Source organism: Pantherophis guttatus, chromosome 5 (assembly GCF_059756535.1).
Source record: "Pantherophis guttatus breed Tessera chromosome 5, ASM5975653v1, whole genome shotgun sequence".
In the NCBI taxonomy this organism is placed as follows: domain Eukaryota; kingdom Metazoa; phylum Chordata; class Lepidosauria; order Squamata; family Colubridae; genus Pantherophis; species Pantherophis guttatus.
The window spans coordinates 2,055,172-2,076,242 of NC_142067.1; the positions used below are offsets into that span (position 1 = coordinate 2,055,172).

The following is a 21,071-nucleotide window of genomic DNA, read 5'->3' on the forward strand; positions in this document are numbered from 1 at the left end:
GGGTCGTGGGTGGGCGGGCCCTTCACGGCGGCGGCTTCAGTTTCTCCGCCCACCGGTCCCCGCTACTAACCCGCCCATGGGCGCGCGCGGCTGGAGCCGTCTCGCGCACGGCGCATGCGCGCAACCGCCGCTGTCTTTTTGCCTCAGAAGAGGCAGTTTCTGAGGAGCGGTTTTTTTTTTTTGGTTTTTTTTTTTCTTTGCGCGCGCGCGCGAACCGGTTGGGCGGACTGTGGCGATGGTCCCTCGAGGAGGGCTCCCCTTAGGATGAGGAAGGGTCTTGTCTCTCTCTCTCTCTCTCTCTCTCTCTCTCTCAATATTTATACGGACGCTTATCTAAAACCTCCCCTTCCTCAATTTTGGCTCTTTCCCCCCTCTCCCCTCCCCTCCCCTCTGTCCCACAACAATCCCTGTGAGGTAAAAAAAAGAGCAGAAAAACAGCTTGGGGAGGGTGGGGTGGGGTGGGGGGGCCAGAGGGGAGATTGACAGGCCCCTCCCCCACCCAATTTAGGGAAGCCCCTCCCCTTTCTTTCCTCTCTCTCTCCCCCCCGCCCTTCCCGAGAGCCCCCTAGCCAGGCTGAGGGGAGGAGAGGGGGGGGCTGCTAGGAGGAGCAGGCGGTCACGTGACCCTCCTTCCTCCCTCCCCGCCTGCAGGTCGCTGCCCGCAGTTGCACGTGTGAACGGGGAGCGCCTCCGCAGCTGAGTCGACCACCTGAAGCCCCTTCGCTCCCCTTTTTTTTTGCCCCCACCCGCCCTTCCCTGCTGGAGACCGCCCACCCACCCAGCCCGCCGTCTTTCCAGCCAGGCCAGAGCCATGGGCGACCCCCGGGACCTGCTGGTGGGGGATGTCAACTCCAACCTGCTGATCGGCTGCAGCACCGGGGACGCCCAGCTGGACCGGGCGGTGGGGCAGTGGCTGAGCTGGGACAAGGTGTGTGTGTGTGTGGGGGGGAGGCACTGGGAAGGACCACCCCCCCCAAGCTGGCCAAAAATAGGAATTAATAAGGAATAAATAAAGAGAGGTGGCCTTTGGGGGGGGGGATGGGTGGGTGGGGGGCGTGGGGGGCTCCTGGCAAGGTGGGCATTTGGCGATGCCAACCCAGCCTGGAAACCAGCCCAGGATTTGCCCACCTGGCAGAGTCTGGGCTGGGAAGGATGTTGGAGGAATGTCCTCCAAGCCAGGACCACAGCAGGTTGTTGTCGCCTTTCACAAATGGCTTGTTTGTGCCAAAATGTGCTTTCTTCCTTTGCCTGTCGCAGCCCTTGGCATCCAATGTGTGTGGGGGTGTGTGTGAAAGGAATTCATGGTTGGGTCCCCTTGGAAGGACCCCGTTCCTTTTGCACAAATGGGTGGGGGCAAAAAACCCCACCAAGGTGTCAGTGGCTCCTTTTTTTTGGACCCACAAAAATTGTATGCAAAGGTTGCTGCTTTTGTCAGGGGGAAAAGGAGCTAGGATTTGGTGGGTGGGTGGGTGGGTGGGAGGGAGACGATAATGTGTTTGGAAATGCTTTTCCTCTTTCTCCAGAGCAACCCAAAACCCGGCTTTATGTGATTGCGACACCGCGTCCTGAAACGGTATTGTTTTAAGAAATACTCAGTGCGATGTAGCCTTGTTCATCTTGTCAGGATAGGCAGTGAGGGAAAATGTCTGAGGGGAGAATGGATGCTTGGCAGTTCCCTGCATCAAAAATTTTTTTTATTTTTTCTAGCAGGAAATAGCACACACACACACACACACACACACACACACATATATAAAATGCTATTCTGCCTTTGGGGTGCTATGAAATAACATGAGATTAAGCTAATTTATCTTAAACTGCTCATAGGTTTTATGACATCTCTCTGGAAGAATAGGATATATGTATAAAAAATAGACGCACATACGCTACAGCTTGTGTTTTGGCTTAAAGCTCATTTCCTTACAAAATTGAACTCAATCTACTCTTTTATTACAATACAATATAAAAAATACATTGAAAAAAACCTTGCATGTATCACAAGCGAACATAAATTTTAAAAAATCAGGACAGAATAAACTATAAAATATTAATGCAAGATTAATGCACTTATTAAATCTAGACGATATAGAAACCTAGTGTTTCATTTCATTTGGGGAAGATGAAGACATTTTAGAAATGGATAGCAAACACATGAATTCATGCTTTCTAGTGCTATCTATTTATAACCTTTTGCATGCTTTCTTTTTTCCTCTTTTGAAAATGACTTCCAATTGGCATCCCTTTGTAGTCTTTTGGCTACCTTATTTCAGGTTTTTCCCCTGCCAGAATGTTTGATGACCTTATAGGAAATCTACTAGCGTGGAAGAGAGGAAAAAATACGCACAGGGATGAGAGGTATCTGAAAGTCAGAGTCTGCATTTTAGAAATTAATGGGCATTATCTGTGGATGGCTGGCAGAGGGGAGGTTCTGTGTAAGTCTGGCTGTATTGCAAAGTAAAACTAGGGAGCAGATATTGAATAAAATTCCAGTATGTGGCAATGGACAGTCCATTAGTCTCTCCCCTTGTCCCACATTTTAGTTATTGCCATCATATTTCACCACAATAGCCTATATGGAGGTTTGTTTGTTTGTTTTTAAGCAAAATGGCTATATATATACTGGAGTGTGTGTGTGCATGTGTATGTATGTGTGTGTATATACACACACACACACACACACATTAAGCATAAAGCTGCCATTAGAGGCAGTTAAATGAGAGCATTGAATGTTATGGATTAAAAAAACAGCCTTCAGTGCTGCTGACTTTTGCATCTTAGGATGCTTAGAAGACTAGACCTGTAGGAATCTTAGACATTCTGTAATAACTAGAATAATTCTATAAACCATGTAGCTTCTTCCTGTGAAAAAATGTCTTACAGGTCACAGAATTGGCTTGCATCATTACAAACCTTATTAAGCTGTGTGCTGATGTTTCCCTAAGAAAATATCGGTTGGAAAGAATGCTTAATACAGTGTATCTCAACTTGGCGACGTTAAGATATGGGGACTTCAGTTCCCAGGATTCCCTAGCCAGTATGCTTAATATTCTAATGAGTGCTATATTGGTGTTGGATCTTTCAGAGATTATGAACCCCAAAGGGAGGGACCATCCAATGATTTATTCTTAAATCGTGGAGCTATTCAATTTGCTTGCTTCAAGAACTCCCCTTGGGCTGGGAAGCCTATTTTAGGCTGCAGCTGTCTCTAAAATGGGATAGAGGAAATGATTAATAACATGCCAGCAGATGCACAGATAAGAGGAGAAAGTGAAAGCTACTGCTTGGATTTGGGGGGATGCTGGCAGAAGCAGAGAACCAGCTTTTAATGTGCACCTAATCACAGATTCGGCTCCTGGCTTGGGTAGTTAAGAGAGATACCTCCTCGGTGGCGATGGAGGAACTCCATCCTGATTCAGTTGAAATAAGTATAGTTAGTCCTTGACTTAGGACAACAATAGAGCCCAGAATTTATGCTGCAAAGTGAGAAATTGGTTAAGTGGGTTTTGCCCCATTTTACGACTTTTCTTGCTACGTTTGTTATTTGAATCACTGTAGTTGTGTTTCTGAATTCTGAAAATTTCTTGTCAGAAGGTCACAAAAGATGATCGCATGACCCTGGGACACTGCAACTGTAATAAATATGAACCAGTTGTCAAAGTATCTGAGCGTAAGTCACATGACCATGGGGATGCTGCAACAGTCATAAGTGCAAAAGATAGTTATTAGTCTTTTTTTCAGTGCCACTGTAACTTTGAAAGGTCATTAAATGAATTGCTATAAGCCAAGGACTATCTGTACTGGGACTCAAGTTATCTAACATCAATTGGATTCCTTAACTTTAAGCAGTAGGGAGTTGAGTGAAACTCAAGTGGCTATATAGTTAACTATATTATATATATATATATATATATATATATATATATATATATATATATATATATATATATATAAAAAAAAACTCTGGCTAGAACAGTAATGCACATATAGACCTACGAAAAAAATATATATATATATATATATCTTTTTTTCGTAGGTCTATATGTGCATTACTGTTCTAGCCAGAGTTTTTCCTACGTAAATCAAGATGTTTCTATAGCCATAGTTAAGTGACATCCCAAATCACTATTTTCTAGGCTTTATCAGACATTTAAGGAGCATTATGCTGTCTGTTGTAAGACTTAAGGGAGACTAAAATAGATCTATTTTTGCACATCACACGATCATACACGTTGCTCCTAGAAGCACAAAGCCGAAAACACCAGCCTGAAGATGACGAATGAGACTTTGTTGAAATGTTGCCAAGACACCTCCAATTTTACGCGGGAGAAAACCTGAATAACCAAAGACATAGATAGATAGATTTAGATAGATAGATAGATAGATAGATACACACACACACACACACAAACATATACATACATAATTGGATATATATGAATATGTGTGCATATATATATATACATACATACATACATAATGATATATTTTTATATGTGTGTATAGATATACATTCACACACACACACACACATCATACATATATACATAACTCAATGTATATGTGTGTATATATACATACACACACACACACACATAATACATACATACATAATTGTGTGGACTTCAACTCCCAGAATCCCCAGCCAGCCATAGAGTTGAAATGTACACAGCTTAAAGTTGCTGAGGTTGAGAAATACTACCTTAGATGCAAAGGTGAAGGCATTACACAATGCGGCTTGGGCAGAGTGAACTTGATTGCAACAAGTGGAAAAAAAAATGGATTTTTTCCCCTATGCACTCGGGGCTGAAGCCACAGGAAACCCTGCAGAGTTTTTGGAGGCCATATTGGCCAGCCAGTCAGCTAGACCTGCCCCTCCTCTCACCACCCCATGCTAATCTGTATCTTGTAGTAGATCTGAACATTAAAATTGTATCATGATATTGTTTATGGTTAAATGCAAGTCCTTTTTCCTTATTTCCCAATAGCAAAGGGTTAGCTAGTACAAGAAATTGGTAGTATGTACCTAGAAATAACATCAGTTCTTACTGGGACCTTGGATATTCTCAGCCAGGAATTTGACCTTGTTTTGAGAAAGCCCATTGATCGTTCTAGCAAGTGGTTCTTGCTTTGCTGTCTTTTTCTTACTGTCAGATTTTCAAATACTGGTTTTTCCGCCTCCCTTTCTACTGTCACTGCTCGCAAATGACGTGGAGAGGATATTTTTCATGTGAAGCTTGACTTGAAGAGGTTCTGCATATTGCCAGGCTGGAGAGTACCAACGGGCACAATTTGGTCCACCGTTACACCTCCTGTTTGAGAAGGTTTCCACTCACAACCACCATAGCATCCCCATAGCCAGGGGGATCAGAATTTGGGCTCTTGGGAACTGGCATGTATTTACGATGGCTGCAGCATCCCAGGGTCACGTGGTCACCATCTGCAAGATGCTCAGCTGGCTTCCAGCAAGAGGCGGGGGGCGGGGGGGGGGCACAGATTTACTTAATGGCTGTGTGATTCACATAACTGCAGTGATGCGTTTAACATCCATGGCCAAAAAGGTTGTAAAATCGCGCACTGAACAACCATCCTGCTTGTGCAAATGGAAATTCTGGTCTCAGTTGCAGTCGTAAGTTGAAGACTACCTGTGTTGCAACCTTACCTGCATTTATTAGAGAAGGAAGTTTACAGTAAGACCTTATTTTGTATATATATAGAAAGCAAGCTGTACAGCAAGCAAAAACAAAGCGCTAATTGCAGGTAAACCACAGGCCAAGTGGTTTTGTAATCTTCCAATAAAGAAATCCAAGCTGGCTAATACTTTTGTCGCATTTAACAGGGTTAAGTTACCATCTCTATTAACAGGAAGTTGAAATATTTTGAGTATGTAGTTAATACTTGGGCAGAGAAGTCTGTGTCAATGCCAGTGGGGCATTCTTTTCACAGGAACTGGAATTTTTGTTGCTGGGTAAACAGATGGTTATGTTGAACCACAGATAAGAGATTTGAGAACTACTGGATCTTATCAGGATTGTCTAAAGGCGATCTCCTCCTATTGCTCTTTCTATCAGAATCTTAAATGGCTTTTAACTCAAATGTCATATTCTGTGCCCTGTATGGAAACTTTCCAGCTGATGGAAAACTACAGATTGAGCCCAAAATTTCCACGCTAAACAAGACAGTTAAACGAATTTTGCCCCATTTTACAATCTTTCTTGCCACAGTTGTTAAGTAAATCATAGAACATAGAATAACAGAGTTTTGGTAGGGACTTTGCAGGTCTTCTAGTCCAACCCCTGCTTGAGCAGGAAACCCTATACCAGTGATGGCGAATCTTTTCGGCACAGTGCTGAAACCGAAAATGCACACACACGCCGCAGCACTGGAAACCCGAAGACCAGCTGGCCGGTGCACATATGCGCACCAACCAGCTGATCTTTGGGTTTCTGGTGCACACGTGTGCCAGCCAGCTGGTCTTCACGCACGCCGGAGTGCCGGAAACACAAAAACCAGCTGGCCAGTGCGCATGTGTGCGCCAGCCAGCTGGTCTTTGGGTTTTCAGCGCGCACATCAGAGGTGGGTTTCAGCAGGTTCTGACCGGTTCTGGAGTAATTTGAGTAATTCGGAGAACCGGTAGTAAAAGTTCTGACTGGCCCCGCCCCCATCTATTCTCTGACTCCTGAGTCCCAGCTGATCAGGAGGAAATGGGGATTTTACAGTATCCTTCCCCTGCCACGCCCACCAAGCCACGCCCACAGAACTGGTAGTAAAAAATTTTGAAACCCACCACTGGCACATATGCACGCCTGCCAGCTGGTCTTCGGGTTTCCAGCGCTCCGGCGCACTTGAAGACGAAAACTGGAAGAGCAGCTGGTGACGGAGCGTGTGCCCACAGAGAGGGCTCTGCGTGCCACTCTGGCTTGCCATCACGGCCCTATACCTTTATTCACTATTTTCATTTTACCTATATCACTTCAATTGTCAATTAGTAACATGGTGGTTAAGTCAATCCAGCCTCCCCACTGACTGCTTGTCAGAAAGTTGCAAGAGGGGGATCATCTGACCACAGGGCACTGCAACTAGTTGCCAAGCATCTGAATTTTGACCATGGGGATCCTGCAATGTTTGTAAGTGTGAAGAATGGTCATAAGTCACTTTTTTGATGTAACTTCAAATAGTCACTAAATGAATGGCTGTAAGTCAAGGACTACCTGTACTGTTCTGCTTCTTTTTGACCATCTGACTTTTGCAGTGATTCTTCAAAATTTGAGGAAAGAGTGCTGTTTTAAAGCACTGTCAGATTAGTATGTGCAGTCTTTTGTTGTTGTTAGTTGCGAAGTCGTGTCCGACCCATCGCGACCCCATGGACAACGTTCCTCCAGGCCTTCCTGTCCTCTACCATCCTCTGGAGTCCATTTAACCTCATGCCGACTGCTTCCGTGACTCGATCCAGCCACCTCATTCTCTGCTGTCCCTTTCTTCTTTTGCCCTCAATCTTCCCCAGCATTAGGCTCCCTTAAATTCTCAGAGAAGAGAGAAAGAGATGTTATTTCATGCCTCCATAGGCAGTGTTTTCCATGGTTTGCACATTTAAAATATATAACTGCTGACTGATGTCATAAAAACAGAAAATTTGGGATTATGGATTTTTATTTATTTATTTATTTATTTTTAAATTTGTATACCGCCCTTCTCCCTGAGGACTCAGGGCGGTGAACAGCCAAATAAAAACATAAACTACAAGCAGATTAATCTGTGCAAAGATCCATAATCCTAAATTTTCTGGGTTTTTGTTTAAAAGTTAAAAGTTAAAAAGACCTTGAAGAATAGAACAGTACAGTTTCTGTTGGAAATACCCATCCATGTATTGGAGAACATTCTTCTGTGATGGAATTGAACTCTTTCCTCTTCTGCCATACTTAGATTTGATCATGCATGAATAAACCTTAGAGTTTTATATGCGATGAGAATTTTCCTATTAAAATGTAAAATGCATTTTTCCCTGTTCAAGGCAGTGTAAAGTTCTTGTCCTGTGAAACGCTTCGTTTTTTTACTTCAGTTTGATGGAGCTGAGCAGTGATTCAGAACATCCTTTGCACACGAATTAGACACAGCCTGTTTACCTCATCTAATTCATGTGCAAATGATGTTCTGAGTCACGTTCAGCTCCATCAAATTTTGTGATTTTAACAGGAGAGGATGTTCTTTTATTCAAGACTGATGTCGGTTGAGTTCTTTTGAAGGTCAGCCAGATCTGGTTCCCAAATAACTAAGCTGCTTTGAAACGAAAGCAGCAAATAGATTTAATTAGTTAATTAAAATAAAAACATTCTGTCTTCAAAATACCTATTTTTCAATTTCCACCGACTGACCCATAGCTGGCAGTCCCTGGATCCTGGCTGACCTCTTTGTGGTAAAGGTCAGGCTTCTCACTCACCCCTGGGATTCTAGATGCCATTGCCTTTTTAAAGGGCCTGTAAGGAGGCCGTGAGCTGCAGAGAGCAGCTTGTGATGCATAGGGGATTTTGTTTTGCATGCATGCGCCTTAAGCAGTTGCACCTAAATCAGAAGCTGCAGGGTTTGTTATGCGGTACAAATTGCACTCCCAGTGATCTATCTACCATCTTTGTGCTTGGCAGAAACATGAAAGCATGAACTTGCAGCTTTGCAAATCCTCGGGTTTCACAGAAAGGATTTGGCAAAACAAATGGTAGCGTGTACAAGGCTTTCTGAGATCAGCAACAAAATTTTCCTCCCAATTATAACAGGTTGTGGCTTGTTCTGGGCTTTTATTGACTGTAATCAAAGTGACTTCTGAAATTTGAATTAGGTTTAATTTTTGTATTTAATTATTTAATCTATCAAATTTGTTTGCTGCCCATCTCACTGCAAAGCAACTCTGAGCAGCTTACAACATTAAAACGAAACCACAAATATACAGTATATATAAATCACATTAAAATGGCAGTAAAATACATCTTATCGCTAAAGGGGGTTACAGATAAAATTCAAAACTTTCTTGATTGTGAACACAGGCTTAGTGGGGAATGGTAGACTGTTTTGTTTTGGGATGTATTTTGCGCTTCCTTCTGCTTTTTTTTTTTTTTTTTTGCTTTAATTTCTATGCCGCCCTTCTCCGGAAACTCAGGGCGGCTTACAATGCGTTAAGCAATAGCCTTCATCCTTTTGTATATTTATACAAAGTCAGCTTATTGCCCCCACAATCTGGGTCCTCATTTCACCTACCTTTGAAAGGATGAAAGGCTGAGTCAACCTTGAGGCTGGTGAGACTTGAACTTGCAGTAATTCAAGCAGCAAATGTTAATAATAGTGCTTTAGTCCACTGTACTACAGGCTCTTACAATTGCTTGTGCAATTTCTGTAAGTATGTCCTGGAATTAAAAACATGACTTTAAATTTTCAGTTTGTGCAATGGTGGACTGGACTGATCTGAGTTCTTCTACATCATTCTTTCCTTAGGCATAAAAGCTGGTTCGGTGACTTTCAGCCTCTCATTCTCTCTTGGCCCAACCCACCTCACAGGGTTGTTGTTGAGTGGAATATAAGTAGCAAGAGCATTTATTCCACACTTGGAATATTGCATTCAGTTAAGATGATGAGGGGACTGGAGGCTAAAACATATGAAGAACAGTTGCAGGAACTGGGTATGTTTAATTTAATGAATAGAAGGACTAGGGGAGACACGATAGCAGTCAGGGTGGATAAAAATCAATGATTTTTTTAAAAAAATTAAAAAAAATCAGATTTTTTTGATTTAAATCGGATTTTTTTGATTTAAATTGGATTTTTTTGATTTTTATCGAATTTATTTTAATAAAAAACTTGGGGTAAAAATCTATCGTAAGATAGTTTTCTATTTAAGATACATAAATAATTTAGTTTATTCAGCATGAAATGGAGCTTAGTTATGTAGCAGGAGGCTGTATATTCTGGAACGCTGGGACTATCGGTGAGTCAACAGTGGGTCAAAGGAGTAGCAGAGATGACAGTTGCTCTTTAAAAATTATGATTTAAATCGAGTTGATTTAAATCAAGCCTTTTTACTAGTGATTTAAATCATGATTTAAATTGTGATTTAAATCAACTCGATTTAAATCAAATCCACCCTGACAGCAGTGTTCTGATATCTCAGGGGCTGCCACAAAGAAGAGGGAGTCAAGCTATTCTCCAAAGCACCTGAAGGCAGGGCAAGAATCAATGGGTGGAAACCCATCAAGGAGAGAAGCAACTTAGAACTAAGGAGAAATTTCCTGACAGTTAGAACAATTAATCAGTGGAACAACTTTCCCCCAGAAGTTGTGAATGGTCCAACACTGGAAGTTTTTAAGATGTTGGACAACCATTTGTCTGAAGTGGTGTAGGGTTTCTTGCCTAAGCAGGGGGTTGGACTAGAAGACCTCCAAGGTCCCTTCCAACTCCAATTCTATTCTATTCTATTGGTTTGAACAAAACAAAGTTGGAATACAGGTCATCCTCGATGTATGACCACAATTCAACCCAAACTTACTGTTGTTAAGCAGGGCAATTGTTAAATCAGTCATCCCCCCCATTTCACAACTTTATTAAGCAAATCACTACAGTTGATAAGTGAATCATGCAGTCGTTAAGTGATTCTGGCTTCCTTCTTGCTTGTCTGAAACTGGCTGGGAAGGTTGCAGGTGGCACTCCCAGGATGCCGCAACCAAGTTTGATCATGTGACACTGGGATGCTGCAACAGTTATAAGTGTGAAAACTGGTCGGAAGTCACTTTTTTCAGTGCCCTTGTAATCTTGTGATTTATGACCAGTTCTCACACTTAATGACCGCTGCAACATTCCCCCCAGGTCACGTGATCAGGCTTTGAGTGCTGCTCCTCCTCTCTGCAAGTCCCACTCCCTTCTACTACTGATGGCGTTATCTATTTGGGTAATGAAATGTCTGCAAGAAAACCACCAACCACAGAGAGCACCAAGGACCCCACAGTTCAACCCTGAGCAACAAATATTATTTTCTATGAGTTTCTCTACTAGATGACTTCCTTTACGAAGTCATTAGCCCACTAGGAGCATGTGATTACGACATATGTGAAGTCTGATCCTGCCAATTGTTTCCTTCGTAGAATCCTAAAACCAAAGAGCAGATTGAAAATCTGTTACGAAATGGGAGGAATAAGGAACTGCGCGATCGTCTGTGCCGCAGGCTGACCTTTGGGACCGCTGGTCTCCGTTCCGCCATGGGGGCTGGCTTCTGCTACATCAACGATCTTACCGTGATCCAGTCGACCCAGGTGAGTTCCAGAGCCATTGTGAAGGCTAAAAGCTCTGTCCCCCCCTCTTCTCTGTCCCACATACGACATCAGATGCATTGTTGGTGCCCCATAATGCATGAAAGACGTATCTTGAATTGGAAAAGCAAATAAAAAAAAAACACAATTAATATCCCACCTGCCTCTGATACATGTTTGGTACATGTAAAACAGGGATCTCCAAACTTGACAACTTTTAAGATTTGTGGACTTTAACTCTCAGAATTCCTCAAGCAGCCAGGATGGCTTGCACATTCTGGAAGTTGAATCCTCAAGTTTTAAAGTTGCCAAGTTTGGAGACCACTAATCAAAAGCAGTGTTTCTCAACTGTGGCATTGTAAGATGTGTGGACTCAGAATCCATCTTGGATTTTGTGTGGGTTTCCAATCTCAGAATTCAACTTTAAGATCTGTGTACTTCAGGTCCCGGAATTCAACTTTTAAGACATGTGGACTTCAACTCCCAGAATTCATCTTGAAGAACTGCGTACTTCAAGTCGCAGAATTCAACTTTAAGATGTATTTAAGATGTATTTAAGATGTATGGACTTCAAGCTATTTTAAGTTGAAGTCCACACATCTTAAAAGTTGCCAAGATTGAGAAACATTGATCTAAAATGTTTCTGCCATACTCTTCAACTAAAAAGGCTCAAAAATGGACAACAAAGCCAAGCAAGTTGTGTTTCCTCCTTGCTTCCATTTGAAAAAATGCCGCAGAAAACGGAGAAATGGAAAGGGAGAGAAGTACAGGCAAAGATAAATGGAAAAGCAACATTCTGCTGATTTTCTCCCATTTCTGATTTTCTGCTGTTGCTGTCCATTTAACATTGCGGTTGCAGGAAGATTTTCAATAGCGTGGAAGAATCGGGGAGAAGGTTATCTGAGGCAGGACTTGGAGGAAGCAAGAGCTGGCATTGCTTTGGAGATTTTGGCATTGTGGAGACAGTCAGCAACCCTTCTTCCTGTTGACTCGGCACCGAGCGTTCAACGAAACAGATTTGCCCTGTCTTGTTAAGTAATTCTCAAAAAAAAAAAAAAACCCAACCAAATGCTTGGGGTTATTGGTGAACTTGGCTTAACCTCCCTTACAGGAGAAAACGATAAAGTGGAACAGGGCCTTGCTCGTCTGAGCTTCCTGGAGGAATATTAAAACAGAGAGGATTTGTTTTTCCTAAGCCTGCCAGAATATTACGTAGTGTTTTTTTAAAAAAGATGTAAGTGGAATAAACCCTGAGGAAACGCATTTAGAAATGAATTATTGTCGTGTGGCCCTATTAAAGAAACAAAATGCTCACTGCTTGAAGCGCTAATTTCCAATGAAGGGAACATCACTTTTTATCTGAATTTTTTTTTTTTTATCTTGGGCAAGAGTGACATTCCAAGGAAGGCTGTGGCAGTGAGGCAGTGTGGTTCATGTCTAGGTAGTCTTTGGCTTACAACAGTTCATTTAATGACTGCTCGAAGTTACAGTGGCATCGAAAAAAGTGACTTATGACCATTTTTTACACTTACAACCATTGTAGCATCCCCATGGTCACATGATCAAAATTCAGATGCTTGGAGATGGGTTCATATTTATCATGGTTGTAGTGTCCTGGGCAGTGGTGAAATCCAATTTTTTTCCCCTACCGGTTCTGTGGGCATGGCTTGGTGGGCGTGGCAGGGGAAGGATACTGCAAAATCTCCATTCCCACCCCACTCTGGAGCCAGCAAAGGTGGCATTTGCCGGTTCTCCGAACTACTCACAATTTCTGCTACCGGTTCTCCAGAACCTGCTGCTTTCACCCCTGGTCCTGGGGTCATGTAATCCCTTTTTGTGACTTTCTGACAAGTAAAATCAATGGGGAAGCCAGATTCACTCAGTAACCTTACTAACTTAACAACTGCAGTGATTGACTTAACCCTCTGTGGCAAGAAAGATCGTAAAATGGGGCAAAACTCACTTAACAAACATCTCACTTAAGAACAGAAATTTTGGGCTCAATTGTGGTTGTAAGTCGAGGACTACTTGTATAAATGGAAGCTTTCATTTTCCCCTTTTCTCTGAATTGCCCATGTGTGAGTGGTGAATTTATTAACAATCTTGGTTATGAGTATTGGAAATACGAAGAGGTTGTGTTTGTGTGCGCAGGATTGAAAAGCTGGGGAGGTGTCTGGAGCAAGACCTGCTGTACAGTAAAGTAAACATGAATTAATAGAAGCAAGAATGGGGCAGATCAAGAGACCTTGGATCACTGTGGAAGCCTGCCAGACTCTGAACTTCCTTCTTCTTGACTCCGAGTTGGTCATGCTCTGAAAGCCTGCCCAGCACATGCTGGCTTTGTGCTTTGGTTTGCTGGGAAGAATGTGCGCTTGGAGATTGGGCTGATAAATCGCAATAGGCGTTTCTGGGAGGAAGGTCACGTTCAGACACCAGGGAGTCTCTGTGACTACGTTTTGTTTTGTTGATTACATTCTGGGCTGCTGGATGTTTGCTTCCCTAATTCCTGTGGGTTGCATGGCTGCTCTTTTGATCTAGCAGAATTGTTGCGGTAATTTGGTTATGAACAAATCCTCTCCATATGATGCATTTAGGGCGTGTCAAATTTTTCAGATTTCAATTTCCAAACCTTAGGGGTGCTCAAAAGTTTGACATGCCTTGGGGATCATAAAGATATTTTGGTTACTTTAACATAATTTAGATGTGCTTGATAGGTAACTACATAAATACCATAACTTTTTAACATTTTGTTTGTTTTTTACACACACACACACACAATTTTTGGAGGGAGGGAGGAAGAGGAAGGAAGGAATGCTGCCACAAGAGACTTAGAATAATGCTGATGTCTCCGTAAATTTTCAGTAGTCACCCCAGGACATTTTAGTAAGCATTTTTTGGGGAGGTTAATGAAGGTGTTTTTTCTTGATCTTATCCTAACTGCCAGCCAAGTGTGCATATTTAATTGAGGAAGATCCGTCAGCTACATTATCCATCCGGTGATATATCTTGGGTAAGTTGCGAATTGCACTTAGCAGTAGTTGCTCTTTCTGTGCTAACTGCATTTGCATCTGTAGTAGCCTTTAGTAAGCTGGCTTGTAGTTGGGGAAGGGGTTGCTTTTGGTCCTTGCCCCCACCCCCCCATATTCCCTATATCAACCTTGTATTGCCCCATTGATTCTATTTAGGGAATATCCAAGTAAAGCTGTAGAAACTTGGATTAACCTTTGACTTCCACATCCTGGATCCTTCCTTCTACTACAGTCTTTCTCAGCCTTGCTGACTTAATAATGTGTGAACTTCAACTCCCAGAATTCCTCAGGCAGCCCTGAAGCCAGGGCTGTAGAATGTCTTGGAGGACCCAGATTTTGTTCAGCGTTGCCTTTCACAGCTCATTTTGAGATCTCTTGGTTATATCTTTAGGGTAGTATTTCTCAATCTTGGTAGCTTCAAGAAGCATGGACCTCAATTCCAAGAAGCCTTAGCAACCACCATGCTGGCTGAGGAATTCTGGGAGTTGAAGTTCACACATCTTAAATTGAGCAAGGTGTGGAGAAACACTGCTCTAATAAGTGAACAGAATCTAGCAATTTTTGAAATGAACTAATGTCCAGAATTGGTCCCTACCTATACATTTTACTTATGCATTTTTAACTAGGTTTTTTGTTTTGTTTAATCCATGTTGCAGCCAGCCCTAAGAAAAGGACTATGCAATGCAGACTTATTGAGCAATCAGCTAAGTGTGGTAAAGATTCAGGCACTAGGTCTCCTGAGTGGGATTTGTGCTGACCGAAGTACCAGGCACTAAATCAGCATTCCCCCAATAGCCATTTTGAGCCTCTATTGGATTTGTGCTGATTCAGAGATATTATCTGGGTTGCATAATTTGAACCCCCACAACATGATTAATTTGGGAGAAATTAAAAACAAAATCAGTACACAAATATGAGTGTATTTATACACCTGCACCTATGCAGAACACAGAAAAGTGAAACAAAAACAATATCGGTGTCAGGTATGTGGAAGGTAGACTAAAATTTCTCCCTGGGAAAATTACAAGTTAGAATGTGAAGTCTTTGCTTGTCTGACTTTGAGGTCCCCAAAATAGAGAATTGTGTACATCTGAGTGCTTCAGACTTTTATTCTGGGGTAGCACAGTTTCTTCTGTTTGTCATGCAGGGCATTTTAAGATTATGCTGTTAGGCAGTCATATCTCAGCTTAATAAACTATAGGAGGTTAGAGTGTTTGTTTGGTCCATGTAATCAGTCTTCATCTCCCTTCCTTCCTTCCTTCCTGTCCCTCCCTCCCTATCTCCTTCCTACCCTCCCTAAAATTTTGCTTATCCAGAAAATAAGCTGAAAACAAGTTAAGATTTTAACTGACTAGTTTTGAACCTGACAATGGCCCAGATACCAAAGAATAACAAATGGAAAGCTTTTTGGCATTATTGTAGTTAGCTGTGGAGAAAGAGGCTGCTGATACATTGATCTACTTAACTTAAATAGAGTTATCTGAATCAGTACACTGTCTTTAGCCTGGAATGGCATGTTTGTTTTGGAAATCTTTATTGTGTGGGGAATATAATGAACCGTACCGTTCAGCAAATATTGTCCATCGTGAAGTTTGCTTTAGCAGTTATCTCCACCTATTGGCACTTGGGGAAAGCGACCCACCGCGAGTAGTTCTTTTTGTTTTTCTTGCAAAGTGATCCAGGGATCAGTAGTTTCAGATAGTAGCTGATCCAAGAGCCTGGTCGTAGGAGACCTTGGGCCATGCCAGACATCTTGTAAATAAGAATTACTCCTTATCTTTTAAAAGAAAAACACTTCTATATATATAGCCAAATGGAACCACCACTTCCTTGGACGGAATCCAAGAGTGATTCCTCCTGGTCTAAGCAATAGAGCAGAGGGGTCAAACTGGATTTCTTCGAGGGCCAGATCAGCATTGTAGTTCTCTGCTGGCCGGCCGGGGTGGGGAGGAGAGGAAGACAGGACAGACGCCTCCTGCAGCACCCTGCCAGCCAAAACGGGGCATGGGGGGTTGTGCGCAGCCCCCCTGCGGCCTGTTTTCGGCCTGGATGGCCTCCTGCAGCACTTTGCTGCCCCCCCCAAAACCCGCCGTGCGACTGCACGCATCCCCCCACGCCTTGTTTTCACCTGCAAAATGCTTCAGGAGGTCATACAGGCCAAAAATGGGGTGTGGCCGTGTGCGGCTCCCCATGCCCCGTTTCGGCTGCCAGAGACACCGCGGGCCGGTCCTTTGCTATTTCCAGGCTAACCCAGAGGCCAGATTTAAGCACCGCACGGGCTGGATCTGGCCTGCGGGCCTTGAGTTTGATAGCCCTGCAATAGAGCACAATCGCAATAACCTTCCATTAACTTTCCTACCCAGTCAAACGATACTGTATTCTTCTCCTCTCTCTTTTCCTTTCCTGCAGGGGATGTACAAATACCTTGGGCAATGTTTTTCTGACTTCAAGCAACGTGGTTTTGTGGTAGGATATGACACACGAGGCCAGGTGACCAGCATGTGCAGCAGCTTCAGGTACGGACTTGGTCCAGATTTAAAAGTCTAGAAGTAAAGAATGCCTCCGTTTCTCTCGCAGAGGCCAATATTAATAGTTTGAAGTGGAGAGCAAATCTGGAAAAAAAAACATTTTTTTCCTGCAAATGAGCATCAGTAATAACTGTTAATTAATGCTTTACATAGATCTGACTGGATTCAGATCTTCATTCTCTCTCAAGGGGTCAGTGAAATCTGGATAGTTTTGGGTGCCACGGAATAGAAGCTGTAGATCTAGATCTAAATCCTTTGTTGCAGACAAAACATTTAAGCAGAATTGAATGATAAATATTAGCCTTTCACCATGGGTACAGTTATCATACATTCTCTTGCAGAATTTGCTGTTGATCCTATTGAATTAATCTGGAATCCAACAGATTCACAGGGTCTAAATGTGTTTTTTAAAATCATCTTGTAATATGGAAAGTATTTTGATTTGGGCATGAAGCTGATTCAGAAGAGAAATTTGTTCAACAGGCCCATGTTTCTGTGCTTGCTATATCCCTCAGCACTTTAGGGTTCCAGAACAGACATGTGCCTTAGTCAGCACTGTGTAGTAATTTGTGCTGTTGAGAAGGATGGCACTATTTTTATGCCTTCGACTCGTTTTTTTAAGGTCCTAGAGAGCGCCTGGATTAGTCCCTGCAGTATTCTAGGCAAGATTTCAGGATTGGTTTTGGCCATTGCCTTCTTTCTAGGGCTGAGAAAGAGGGACTGGCCCAGGGTAGGTGGCTTCATGCCTAAAGCAGGACTAGAACTCCTGGTCTCCTGATGACTGAAGTCACCCAGCTGGCTTTCGTACCTAAGGTGGAACTAGAATTCACTGAGTTACCCAGCTGCTTTCATGCATAAAATGGGACTAGAACTCACATTTTCCTGGTGATTGGACCAAAGTCACCCAGCCGGCTTTCATGGGTAAGCTAGTCCCACTGTGTCCTGGTGACTTGATCAAAATCACCCAGCCGAGTTTCATGCCTAAGGCAGGATTAGAACTTGTGATCTCTCGGTATCTAGCCTGATGTCTTAACTGCAACACCCAATTACTTCTCATGGCAAAAATCAGGAAAGCGTAATGCAGTATAAAAGAAATAGCTGAGCTGTTTTGCAGCTCCTATGATAGCATGTTATCAGTCTTGCCCATGGCTGATTTTTTTTTTTCCTGAGAAGCTATTTATTTCCTGTATTTTAATTTCTTGTTTTCCACAGACTTGCCAGGCTCACAGCAGCAGTCCTGCTTGCAAAGGGAGTTCCTGTTTACTTGTTCTCAAGATACGTCCCCACGCCTTTTGTGGTAAGTGGCCATTTTTTAAAATTCTGACTGAGCTTCTTGGAGTGGATTGGTACTTCTGCTGTGAAAGGCTCTTGAATTTGGTGGCACTGCGGTTTGAATCAAGCTGGCCATCTCAACCACCATATCCAGAAATGAAACAGGGTTAGTGCTGGGCGCCCCCTGTGGTAATTGAAGATTTCCCTTAATCTACAGGCAATAACATCTCTTCATCCCTTCTTAAAATTGCACTGACAGTCCTCGACTTACAACCATAACAGAGCCCAGAATGCTGCTTGTATGTCGTGCCAGTCATCATTAAGCAGGTCCCCATGTGACCAGAGCCTGCTTTTACAACCTTTTTCAGGCAGTCATTAAGCGTTATTAAGTGAACATTACAATCATTAAATGAATGCCATGGTCATTAAGCAAACTCATTTGTTTCCTGCAAAAGACATTGTAAATCACAGTTGCGTGACTGTGGTGTGTTGCAAACAGCTGTATAAAGGTGAGCTAGTTGCCAAGCACCCAAAATGCAATTGCATGGAGAGAGGCCGCTGTCAGAATTTTGAAACCAGGTTGTAAGTAGCTCCCGGGAGGTCTGTCGTAACTTGAAACAGTTGCTAAGCAACTGGTCATAAGTCAAGGACTGCCTTGACCAGGTGCTTGGGGTACGTTGGTGTTCCTTCTAGGGGTTAAGCCTGGGTGATTTTGGTCAACCACGCACGAGTTTGGACAGTTCATAGATATGATCCAGGATCTCTGAAGGAGATGGCGGTTTAGAAATATTAAATATAAATAAATTTTGTTTTGTAGCCGTATGCGGTCCAGCAGCTCAGAGCTGTCGCAGGGGTGATGATTACAGCTTCCCACAACCGTAAAGAAGACAACGGCTACAAGGTAGGTCAGCAAACTTTGTAGGTGCCTGATTTGACCAATTGGTTTGCAACTTTTCCTCCTCTCTCCCCAAGTCAGTGATGGTGAACCTTTTGGGCTCAGTGTGCCAGAAGTTTGGAAAATGAGGGGTCCTTGGTGCCCTCAGCAAGCACATAGCCCTCTCACGTGACCTCAGGAGTCCCTGGAGACCGTATGAGACTGCACACTCCATTGCTGCAAGGCTTCCACAGCCTTCAAAAATTACACATGGACAGGGCTTGTTTTTGAGAATAGTTGTTAGTTGTTGTAAATTGTAAATTGAGGACTACCGGTTAGATGTTGTAAGTCGAGGACTACCTTGTGTACCTCTGCCCACAGCTTGACTGTTAAGTGAATTCCTCACTTTTGCAAACTCTCCCTGCAGGTCTACTGGGAAAATGGCGCTCAGATCACATCCCCGCACGATAAAGAGATCCTGAAATGCATCGAAGAATGCGTGGAGCCGTGGAACGACTCCTGGAACGAAAACCTGGTGGACTGCAGCCCTCTCACTCGGGACCCTCTGCAAAAAATCTCTGCAAGCTACATGGAGGACCTGAAAAAGATCTGCTACCACAGGTAAGAAACCCAACCCTGTAAGCACAGTTCCCACAGTTTGAAGAGGAGAAATATAATCTCCGGAGAAGGAAAGCACGTTTACCTGTGGAAGTAGTCGACACCCAAGATACTTTAAGTAATGAATAAAACAGCTAATTCAGTAACAGAATTTACATTTCCAACAACCAACCTCTCTGAATAGTTTGATGACCCTTCCCATTACGAGATAACTCTGTTTCTGTTTTCCTTGAAGTCATCCGTAACATGGGTAGAGCCAGGACTGTTTCTTGGAAACTGCCTTCCTCTTTTTTTATTAATTGCATTTTTAACCCGCCTTGATTAGCTTTATGAGTAACTTGAGTGTCGAACATACCCAATACTCCTTCCTCCTCCTCCTCCTCCTATTTTTCCTACAACAACCTTGTGAGGTGGGTTGTGCTGAGAGAGAGGGACTGGCTGAAAGTCACCCAGCTGGCTTCCGTGGGATTGGCCCACTTCTTGCCTAAGATGGGCTAGAGCTCACCATCTTCTCACCATGGGCCAATCACCATCTCCTGGTGATTAGCCCAAATTCACCCAGTCGACTTCCACACTAAGGTAGGACGAGAAGTCATCACCTCTTGGTGATTGGGCTACGTCTTGCCTAAGGCAGGAGTAGAACTCACGGTCTCTTGTTTTCTAACCTGGTGCCTTCATCACTAGACCAAACTGGGCCCTTTTTTTCTTGCTATCATGTTATAAATGATAGATTGTCTCCTTACTCATCAGGGTTATTTATTCCCAATTAGAAAGCTACCTGATTCAGTAATCACATGTGAACCACGAGGCATATGGGAGACCGTGTAACCCAAAGTCAGCAATCTAAAATTGAATGCAGATTGGGTTTCAATCTAGCATTTTCAACATATCTGACCAAGCAGAAACAACCTGCCACCATAAAGAACTAACTTTGCCTGCTTACTAAAATATTCTCTCAGCCCACTTCTCCACATTAAAAGCATTTACAATGGTTTTGGGGGAAGGGAGCTGACAGTCCTGTCTATATCTATATCTATAGTGAGAATTTCACAATAATCATCTTTTATTAGCCCATAGCCCTCCCTCTCTAATAGAGTACCATGGAGCAAAGGCAGCATTCATAATGTTGGGCTTTGGGGGATTTTAGCATGACTTCCAGTCTTTCTCAAACTTGGCAACTTTAAGACATAAAGACTTCAGCTCCCAGAATTCCCCAGCCAACATTGCCCCACCCCTCCCCCCCAAATGCATGACTGATCTCTGGAAAATTGCATCTTGGAATGTAACAGGAGTAAACCAGTGTTTCTCAAATTTGGCAACTTCTAAGAAAGGTGGGCCTCAGCTCCTGAAATTTCCAAGCCACCATGTGTGGACTTCAACCCCCGGAACACTGACGGGAATTCTAGGAATAGACATGTTAAAATTGCTAAGGTTGAAAAACACTGTGGTTAGCAATAAATAATGGTGA

At 43.0% G+C, this 21,071-nt stretch overlaps 1 protein-coding gene across 2 annotated transcripts in view; it reads left to right on the forward strand.

Moving 5' to 3' along the window:
* The window catches only part of PGM2L1 (phosphoglucomutase 2 like 1), a 34,486-nt gene continuing 13,415 nt past the window's right edge, over positions 1-21,071 (forward strand). Inside the window, exons 1-7 of one of the 2 annotated variants that reach the window (XM_060682720.2) lie at positions 1-414; positions 652-928; positions 11,118-11,285; positions 16,721-16,827; positions 18,052-18,136; positions 18,929-19,012; positions 19,413-19,606. In XM_060682720.2, coding sequence (XP_060538703.1) covers positions 812-928; positions 11,118-11,285; positions 16,721-16,827; positions 18,052-18,136; positions 18,929-19,012; positions 19,413-19,606 — 755 coding nt within the window. In that variant the 5' untranslated portion in view covers positions 1-414; positions 652-811. Of the gene's footprint in view, positions 929-11,117; positions 11,286-16,720; positions 16,828-18,051; positions 18,137-18,928; positions 19,013-19,412; positions 19,607-21,071 lie in introns of both variants that reach the window. The other variant, XM_087895703.1, reaches the window with a different exon arrangement.